The following is a 10666-nucleotide window of genomic DNA, read 5'->3' as shown; positions in this document are numbered from 1 at the left end:
CATCACCACCCCCAAAGTTCCTTGGCCTTTGGATTGGTCTCTCTGTTTCCAGTCTTAGTCATTTTCAGTCTCTTTTCAACTCTCATGGCTCTTCTTTTATTCACAGTTTTTTAAACATAATTTAAACAGTAATTCAATAAAAATAAACTTGAAATTTTACTAGATTATGATAGTCCTAGAAACTAGAAACACTCAAAACATTTTAAGCAGTGTTTTTGTTTATTAAAGAGGAAAAACAGGAAACACATAAATAAAAGTAAGAAATAAATCTTCAGTCCCCCAATGACTCTTCAGAGAAAATATGATTATCAGTTCCTTATATATACTTCTATATGTTTATGTACATAATACATAGCTATATATACCACATATGAAGTGTTAAGTATACATACTGTATAAGCTAGGTGTGCACTATATGAAATATAGACATAAATGTGCTTTATGAACATATATTAATATGTAATCCACAATATTTTATACTGGTATAATCAATACCTACATATTTTTAATTTTTTTTAACTTAATAATAGTTTGGAAATTGTTTTTATCTTTTCTTTACAAGTGAATAGTATTTCATTGTACTGTTATATCATATTTGGAAATCTTAAAATTACAAATTATTTCCTTTTTATAATAAAAATCAAGATAGTAACTCTAAAATGAACCACCAAGCAGTCCAAATTCAGAGCTGGAAAGGGGGATACTGTTCCATGGATTTTTCCGCTACAAATATATGGGACTTATAGAACAAATCTGAATGCATTGAGAGGTGATGTGCAGTTCTGGAGAGTTAGATGAATTATATCTGTACATAGAAAACTAGATAAATATGAAAAATGATGACAATATTAACCACAATGAAAAATAATACCTTAAGAGTGCATGATATTATTAGATGTATAATAAAACATAATAGTACAAGATTCAGCTGTGAATAATATTTACAAATTAACAACAATGTAAATGTTGAATATTTAACATTTAAATACAAATTTAAAAATAAATGATCATATAGCGTCAAGAGAATAGACACTGCGCATATGTGAAATAGGAAGATATTCTTGTTCACTAGGTGCAAGTAATAGAAACTAACCAAAAATTTAAAAAGAAATAAAAAAGTTATAATATAAACTATGTTTAGAAGCTATTGAGAATAGAAACATGGAGCTCAATAGATGAAGAAACATCTAAAAAGTTGAATGAAATTGCTTCTTGAGCTTAGGAACCAGAAGTCAGAGGAAAACAGCTACCTTCAATTACAACCCTTGCAGAAAAATTTATTTATTTAAACAATGTATATTTATGTAGATAATTTGAAAATCTGATAATGTAATTAGTCACATCAGTATTTATTTACTTATTTTGTGGTACTTGGGATTGAGCCTCTGACTTTATGCATGCTAGACAAATGCTAGCATGCCACATAGCTGCACCTCCAGTCCTTACATCAATATTGAAAGAGATGCTTGAGCGTTGTCATTGTCCATTTTCTGTTGTTTACCAAAACACCAGAGGCTTGGAAATATATAAAGAAAAGAGTTAATTTAGCTCACAGTTTGGGATGCTGAGAGCCTGAGGTCAGCTGGCCCCATCAGTGTTCTCTTTGGTGGAAGCTCTCTGGCTACATCACAACATAGAAGATGGCATCATGGTGGGAGGGCATGTGAGAGGGAAAGAGCAGACACACATTGAGACAGGAAGCAAGAAGGATACAGGGAATATAGTCACTTTTTCTATAACAACCCACTGTCACAGGAGCTAACTGGGGTTCCATGAAAATTACATTAGTCTCTTCCAAGGGCAGTGTTTTGCAACTGGCCTAATTACTTTCCATTAGGTCTCACCTATTAAAAGATCCCCCACTTCTTACATTACCACTCTGGAGGCCAAGTTTGCAGCACGTGCAACTGTAGGGGACATGGTCAAACCATATCCAATGATAGGAGGTATCATTTAATGAAATCAAGAAACCACTTAGTTTCAACTTTTTAACAAATAAGGAATAAAAGGAATTTTCTAAAGGGTGTCTACCCTAAATCTGTAGCAACTATTCTACTCAATGTAAAACATTAGAAGCATTCTTTTTAAAGTTAAGAGCAAAGCAAAATGCTTGCAATAGCAGCTTTTATGCAAGAGGATATTGGTTATCTTAGCTAGCTTAATATAAAAATAAAACTCTAGGCAAAAAGTAAAACTCATTATTTCTAGACCAGAACTGTCCAAAGATGGAGGAGAAAGACCTGAAGTATGAAAAAATTTCCTTGACTTATGCTAGATTTTGTTTTATTTTAAAATGGCAATAAAAGATATTTTTTTAATCTTCTAATATTTAGATTTACTAAAGCTAATTTTCCCATTAAAGGGAAATGCTTTGAAGATGTATTGTATGACCATTTTTCTAAGTTAATCATGATTATTTTGGAAAATGAAGAAATTAGTGTGTTTTTGAAGACAAAAAATAAAGGTATTTTTGGTTAAAAATAAATAAAAAGAAAAGTGAAATTAATTCAAACAACATATTCTATTTAAATCAACATATTCAGATGATATCCATGATTATCATTTTATCATGTAATCAATATGAAATTATTAGTGCTATAGCTGTTTTCCAAGTTAAGTTCTCAATAATCTGGTGTGTATTTTATATTTCTAGTATATATCAATTAAGATAATACTCAATAGTCTCCTGTGGCTAGTGACCAATAGGCTATTAACTCAGTTACATGGAGAGTATACATATCTACATAGAAAATATAAGGGACCATATGGCCAAATGTTAAAAAAGAAGAAGTTTAGTAAAATTTCTCACTAAATTATTAATATACAAAGATTAACAATATAATACCCTGAAAATTATAGAAAACATATTTTCAAATAAAACATTACACTTAAAATACCAAAAAAATATATAGTAGAATAAACTTGACAAAGTGTGTAAGTTTTTTTGAGAAAATTTTAAACTTGATTGCAAAACTTGTACTCATAAATGCACATATAAAAAAGATTCTGCTCCACCTTATGAATGATTTTCAGATTGCATCATCAAGAAAGGGAAAGGAACTGGAATGAGGAAATAAAAGAATAAGAACATTTTACACGATTCTTTATAATTCCTCTTCAGAGCAACTTTTTTTTTCTTTTTAAATTTTCTGGGCTAGGGATCCACTCAGGCCTTGCACATGCTAAGCAAGAGCTCTGCCTTTGATTTATACCCCAAATCCAGACAAAGCAACATTTTAGGAAAAAGTCATAATCTCTAAAGCATATACTTTTTTGAAGTTCTACAGCCTGTGTGTGTGTGTATTTTCTATCCCTTGTTTTCTAACTCTTGAAGTTGCAAAGGAGAAAAGCTAATAATTTTTCCCCTTCTAATCTCAGGTCCATGATTCATGTTCGCCACACAGAAGATAAATTAATGAGGAAACCATACAGATTTATTTAATAAAAGTTTTACATGACACAGGAGTCATCAGAAATAATTAGTCAGAGGAACAGTGAAATTAACATATATTTTATCTCATGACTTGAAGATGCTTGTTGTCATTATACAGGAAAATATAGAGAAGATATATTTTTGGACAGGAGATGAAAAACAACATGAGAGAATACAGGCTTTTCGGGAATTAGAAAGGGCAATCATTCAAAGGCACTTTCCAAAACCTTCTTTGTTGTACTCTGTACTTGCTCTATGTTTCTGTACTTTCATATAAATACCAATGAGGTGAATGTATCAAAAGGAAAGTTCCTTGCCTTTCCAGGCTAGTGGATTGCTTTGTAAATTTTGAGAAGAGGACCTTAAACTAATGTAGAGAAAAATGTACTTCAATCAGCATCATGAATTACAACGTCGAAAACCATTTTTTTTAATATCTGAGTAATAAATACTTATGAAGTCCTTCTGATATGCAATGAACATTTTCTCTTGTTGGGCTATGGGAATATTCATGTTCTTGTTCCCTATCATTTATATATTTAAATCATGCCTATAGTTCTTCAAGATTTTTCTTAGTTTTAAATATTTATTTCTGGCATTTCGCAAATACGAAACACACTGTAGAAACAGGGTATATCATTCCAATTTTGCCTTGGATTTGAAGAGTCCCTGATGGTGGCACAGTCCTCTACTGTAACTAAATTGTTGGGCTCTCCTGCATCCCAGAAGCTGAAAAAGAGACATGAAAAATTTTAAATCCCAGCAAGAGGAAATAAAATGACCTAATACATGAGGCAAACCACATTTGTATTATTTCACTTCACAAAAATTTTGTGATGTAGAAATTATAATCTCTATTTTGTCAAAGAAGAAAAGGAATCTCAGAAAAGCAAGAACATTTGTCCAAGTCATGGAGTGTGGGTATTAAAACTGAACTGGATCCTTCATACTTTCTATTCTGGCATGTTCCTTCATGGTTTTAGACCCAGGAGGAGAAGTTAGGGGAGGCTTGATTAGCTGATGGATTTGTTTCCTTTGCATTCTTATCTCATGTTAAACTTGGTTCTCTTTATTCTACTCAGTGTATGTGTTAACTTAGGAACAGCCTTCAATTTTACAATGATGTAATGAAGTAACTTCTCCAGAGAATCAGAGCCTCTGGATTCTATTCTTAAAACTGCAGTTTATTAGCTAAGTAGGACATTTAGTCCTTTGATCTTTAGCTAGATGAAGATCAATAACATTGATGTGTCTCAGAAAGGAGTAATTTAGGTAAAATGAAATAATGAATGAGAAAAATCTTAAGTGCTGTGTTCTAATAATTCAAGATTGTTATTAAGGAGAAAAGGGACATTATCAAATAGTTCTCACTTTCACATTAAAAGGGGGAAACCATACAAATTTATTTAATAAAAGTTTTATGTACTTTCTCAAAACACTATTTTTTCTCAATTTATTCTAGTTTGGGAGCATAATACTTGATTCTATTCTTTCTTTTGCAACTTAAATAAGCATTTCTTTCATTCTAATACCCTTCTCGTTTTCACTGGTTATTTTTCCTTGATTCTTGAGATAATCCCAGGAAATGGAAGAAGTAAGAGTTGTGCCTCTTTTCTCTCTTCTAGTTTTTCCTCTTTCTGAATCTAATATAACCAAGGATGACCTTCATGTATCAACAATAAAAAAGTTTTGAGAATTCCCATGAACAGTGGTCTAACTTTAGGATTGAGGGTAATGTGATGACTTTCCTACAGGAAGGTACATACCTCAGTGACTTTGTGAAAGGTGTGCCATCCACCCATTGCCACTCACCCTCAACCACCTGGTCTGTTAGTCCAATATAAAACATTCTATTTCTAGGTTTTGCATGGTAAAGGAATTCCTACGAAAGAGATAAAATCAAAAAGAGAAAATCAGCTATTTCACTTCTGTGATGTTGCAAGACATTGCAATTGAAAGAGGTAAAGTAGGATTGAGACTAGAGATGATAGATAAACGAATCTGAAATTGTCATATCATCAAGGATCATCTTCTAATTTTTGATTGCTGTAAAATACACATTAAAATGAAACTGAAAAGGTAACACTCAACAGGAAAATCTCAATAATTAATTCAAAGTTTACCTACATTTATAGGTAGTCAAATTTATTGTTTATATCTAGCACAAAACATTATTATTCATGACTTAAAAATAATGGTTCATAGTTGCCTTTCTTCTCTCATATGATATGTTTATTAACAAAAGGATTATTCTAAAATTAACTCCCAATTCTCTTTTCTTTCTCCCATCTAACTATTAATGTAAATCCACAAGGAAATCCCCTTTTTGTTAGGTTCATTAGTAAAGAAAATAAATTAAAACAAATAATGAGTTACAGAAATATTAGAAGCAGCATACATTTCATCATGTTCATTTAACAAATTGTAGTTGGGGTCATATATTGACCCATGTGTGGGTAAAAGGATGGATTCTATGGAGAACATTACATCAACACTGAAGGAGCCTGTACTCCCATTACCTGTTCCTCCTGGGTGTTGATAACCACCAGGTGAGCCCCCATGCCTGAGCAATTGTTTACACTCAATATCCAGGACATGGTGTTTGTAGAATAGAAATAGCAGCTGGATTGAAAATGTTCCCAGTTCAATGGACAGCAATTCTTAACTGACCCTAGGAGAAGAGAAATTTCAATTAGTGCCTCAGATGAACTGAGTGAGAAAACAAATTTCTTCTGATCCTATGGAGTCCAACATTGATAGTAGAAGCCTTGGAATTCCTTTTTCATACCCCACACCTTATTAAGACTTTAGATAGTTCCAATGTCAGTAAACATATGAACATCATTTTTCTTGGCTTTTGAACATATCTTTATTTTATAGATGTCAGTGCTAGTAACTACAACAATATATGCCATCTATTTCAGTTATGCAATTGATATAAACAAAACCCTATTGTGTGTTCTTAGATTACTAAAGGCAGAAAATGAAAGCTATATATTTTTTCTGGGTGGCTTATAAGCAAGCATCTCTTTTGTTACCTAAACAATATATTCTCAAACAAGGTGTTAAGATGGGCAAGATTTCTTAGAATTATACAATTTCAGCCTTTGAAATTTCTTTCCAAACAAAAACAGCAAAATCTCTCAATTTAATGGTGAGGAAAATTATAACTCAAAGAAGAGAGTCCATTTCCCAGTGTCTTGTACCATTTTTCTAAGACTTGGAACAAGACAGGATATACAGGTATATGCAGTTTATTTCTGAGGTTCTACCAAATTCTCTACTCTGTACTTTTTTTTTTTACTTTATTTTTGAAACAGGAGAATAAAAAAGAAAATGCTATACACTCCCAGGAATAACATTTTCCATTTATAGATTTACTGTTCAAACATATCCTCAAATTTATTCTAAACCTTTTCTCAAATGTCCCTGAGATTCTCTGCCCCAATGCTAATTACATTTCCAAAGTTTCATTCCTCTAATCTTACCAATTCCTCAACATTCTTCTATTGTACAGGCAGGATATCACATTTTGTTTAAAAAAAAAAAAACAGAATCTATTCCAATGATATTTTCTTTATTCCAAAATCAGTCTAGAAGCCATAAATAGTTGATTTATAAATTTTGATGTTCAATTTTGGGAACTGTTGTACCTGATCCATCATTGTAGCAGGAGAGCTCCTGTAAATTCTCATGTGGTTGAAACTTTTTCTCATCACAAATTTGAAAGCTATGATATGTCACTATAAGAAAAGGGGTCCAGTTAATGCTCATTGTTCTTTTTTTTGCTTGTTTATAAATTTTTTTCTCAGTTTAGTGTTCATAACAAAAGTGGCAATAATTATCATCATGTTTACATCCTATTTACTTTCCTTTCCACCTACAGACACACTGGGATTCACTTTCTAAAAGAGAGAAGAGAGAATTCACATTTCACGGTTTTCCTGACTTGTGAAGAAGAATACACTTTATTTCAGACCCAAAGACCCAGAAAAACCAAATATGTTTGCATTCCCTCTCATTCCAAGTCTAACCTCTCAAACCTTTCTTCCAAAAATAGTTTGTTTTATATCTGATCCTGACCAGTGAATCCAAGCTCCAAGTTAGTGTCTCATGAAGAAGATTGCACTAATGATCAGGGTACAATAGGAAGAACTCTAGAAACAGGGAGGTGAAAAATGTCCATCATGAAAACTGTGTCAGAGGTCACTGAAATTTGGTAGTGGTCCTATAGGAGTTGGGGTTTCTGGCTTGAAGAATAGCCTGGAGATTAAGAGGGGGAAAAAAAGCAAAATAGAAAGACAAGTTTCAGGAGAAGAAAAGTCAGAGGCAGCAAGTAAGAGTTTACTCTTAATATCACTGTAGAAGATTAGATTGAACTTGACCTCAGAACCCACCGACACATCTGGTGATAAAACAGGCACTGAGAAGCAGGATGGAGGCACTGGCCACAGCCCACAAGAACGCCTGGGAAGAGAAGAATCTTCTTTCTGTAGAAAGGCAGACTCAAACACAGTCAGTCTTCTTGGGACAAGGTCACAACCGAAATTTAAGTCTTATTTATTCTTATTTCTTTCCACTCACATGGTCTTAGCCCCAGAGTTAGCAATTCAGAGGAGCTCATTTGGAACCAACAAGTTTTCAGGGACTGCTGATGCTGCTGGTCTGAGGACCCCACTTTAAGAGTAACTGGTATAATTAATTTATCACTAATTTTAAGACTAACTCATGAACTCAGTTGTACAAGATTTCCCTTCTAATTCTTCCAGTTAAAAAATTACTTTCATATTTATAAGGTTCTTTTTCTTTCTCTCCCTTTTATCCCTTCTACCCCTCTGCTTTTCTTGTCTCTCTCCTCTCTCTTCAGTGTCTCATCTATCAAGTTCTCTGTAAATTAATCAGATAAAACACTGACAATCCTGTAGTAGTTCCCCCCTCTTCCTAATGTACATTTTAAGGACAAGGAAAGTGAGATCCATAGAAGTTAAGTGACTCAGGACATCACAGAAAGGGAAAAACAGCAGTCTGGTAGCTCTCCCTGCACTCGAGTCAGTCAACAGGCTTCCCTGCATAACAGTCTTATAACATCACTCATCACTTCCCTCTCTAAACCTCTTTTTTCCCTCTTCTCATTCCTTTCTATTTTTTTTTCTCTAATTCCCTGAGTACTTTTCTATTGTCTTGCCCCTCACCACATTTATGTCCTTTTCCAATAAAATATCTATGGGAGGAAAGGGAGAGTTGCAAATTTACCTGTGCATCGTAATGCAGATGATTTGGATGAATTCATCCTTTCTCTGATTCTCTCTCTTCTTAGTTTCTGGGTCCAAGAATGTTTGATTTGTAAAATTCCAGGGAAAATGAATCATGAACGATTAATGCTTTATCTCTTTTTAGAAAGTTCAACACTAGTACACATAGATTACTAGCTTGTTTGGTGACTGTGCATTTAACTCAGTATTTCCCTCCTTGCATAAGTTCAAGGGAGGTTACTGGGCAACACATTTTCCTCACTCCAGTAAATAACAAGATGAGGAAATGACAAAGCACTAAGCAGCAACACATGTAGGCTGACTAAGGTGAAATGCAAAAAACCTAAAAAAAAAATTTTCTTTTGGTGGATAAAATGACTCATTTTCTTCAAGCACAAAGATGCAGAAGTATGATACATATGACTTGGTAATCCCCACATTTGATGAAACAGATGTTCCATGTGTTAGAAAATGTCTTTGGTCTCAAAGGAACTTTGCATTATTTCAATAGATTAGGAAATATGCTCTGTGTTCTTCATTTTATAGTTATATAGATTTATTTAAAACAATTTAAAATTATATGTGCAAATTGCTATGGTTTGTAAGAGTGTCCACAAAGGTCTGTATGCAAAGTCTTGGTCCCCAGAGTGGTGCTATGGGTAGGTGCTTTGGATTAAGGAGTGAGCCCAGTCGGAGGTTCTTAGATCACTGGGGGTATATCTTTGATGAGGATTGTGGCTTCTCAGTTTCAGTCTCTATCTCCTTTGCTCTTGCCATGATGTGTTGTTCTCACTTGACATCCAAACCATGTGGCTGTCCAATGTTGGACTTGAACCTCTAGAACCATGAGCCAAAATAACCCAGTCTTTACTTTATAAGTGATGTGTATCAGACATTTTGTTATAGTGATGGAAAATTAACATATATATATATACACACATATATATATTTATACACACATATATATGCATATATATGTATATATATCAACTCTGTATAAAACTAAAATGTTTAACATACGAGTATTAAATATGTGTATATTTTATTGTATGTGATAAAGATAATATATGTCTTACATAATAGACCATATGTGCATCAATTATATATAATAGAATGTATATCATATCTATAATAGAATATACACATATGTAATATAGATATTATTAGCAAAGAGCTTTGACAATAAAAAAATTATCTACTGGATGAGTTATATAAATTATTATTGATGAATGATATTTATCAGAGTGAATTATTTTAGTATTTCCAATCAATCAGACATCATCAATATCAATAAGCAATTATGTTAATAATTATATTGTCAATATGCAATTAACTGGATACTAATAAATAAATATTTTCATAGTCAAACATGTATGTTAGCTGGGCATGGTAACCTCAGCAACTCTGCAAGATTTTAAGTAATTTAGCAAGACCCTGTCACAAAAAATTAAATAATTAATTTACAAAGGGCTGGGGATGTGGTTCAGTGATTAAGCATCCTTGGGTTCAATGCCCAGTACCAAACTAAACAAAACCAAACAAAAGCACAACAAAACCCCCTAAACCATGTATATAATTATATCAGCACATTAATTGTACAGATTAGTGGATTTACTGTGGTATTTCCATACACGCATATCTAGTGCATTGATCATATCTATCCATTCGTTTAGCTTCAACACCCCTGCGATCCCCACCTCCCTGCCTCCTGGCCCTCCTTCCTGTCCCTAGTAATTACTTTTCTATTTTCACTGTTGCAATTATTATTTTGCAAAAGTTAGCCTTTCATTTCTGAGACTAAGTAAGAATAATTTAAAACTTAACAATTTTTACCTTCACCTACTCCATCTCTGGTGTTCTTCCTTTCTTTTTATAGATGAAACATCTGACCTATAACATTTTTCTTACTGTTTATAGAAACTTCTTTTGATGTTTCTTATTTGGCATGTCTACTGTAAATTCCCTCCATATTTGTTTGATG

At 32.9% G+C, this 10666-nt stretch overlaps 1 protein-coding gene across 2 annotated transcripts; it reads right to left on the bottom strand.

The window, feature by feature from the left end:
* Window positions 1-3375: 3375 nt before the first annotated feature.
* CLEC4E (C-type lectin domain family 4 member E) lies at window positions 3376-8886 on the bottom strand. 2 transcript variants are annotated; one of them, XM_079143179.1, is made up of 6 exons: window positions 8687-8886; window positions 7831-7923; window positions 7087-7176; window positions 5953-6104; window positions 5200-5315; window positions 3376-4162 (listed from the first exon to the last, which is right to left on the bottom strand). In XM_079143179.1, exons 1-6 carry the CDS (start codon window positions 8721-8723, stop codon window positions 4012-4014), a joined length of 639 nt encoding a protein of 212 aa, XP_078999305.1. In that variant the 5' UTR covers window positions 8724-8886; the 3' UTR covers window positions 3376-4011. The 2 variants fall into 2 exon arrangements, with proteins under 2 accessions (XP_078999305.1, XP_078999306.1); XM_079143180.1 differs by lacking the exon at window positions 7087-7176 and having other exon boundaries at window positions 8687-8885.
* Window positions 8887-10666: the final 1780 nt, after the last annotated feature.

The sequence above is a fragment of the Sciurus vulgaris genome (assembly GCF_902686455.1).
Source record: "Sciurus vulgaris genome assembly, chromosome: 5".
Classification (NCBI taxonomy): domain Eukaryota; kingdom Metazoa; phylum Chordata; class Mammalia; order Rodentia; family Sciuridae; genus Sciurus; species Sciurus vulgaris.
Note: the sequence above shows the minus strand (reverse complement) of the source record. Positions and strands in the feature narration are given on the sequence as shown.

Bases quoted from the DNA above. Each gene is read 5' to 3' on its own strand.
- CLEC4E (XM_079143179.1), bottom strand. From the start codon at position 8,723: ATGAATTCATCCAAATCATCTGCATTACGATGCACAG. The intron at 7,924-8,686 runs GTAAATTTGCAA...GCCTTTCTACAG, and splicing joins ATCTGCATTACGATGCACAG to AAAGAAGATTCTTCTCTTCC. The intron at 4,163-5,199 runs GTATGTACCTTC...TCTCTTTTTCAG, and splicing joins CCTTTCACAAAGTCACTGAG to CTTCTGGGATGCAGGAGAGC.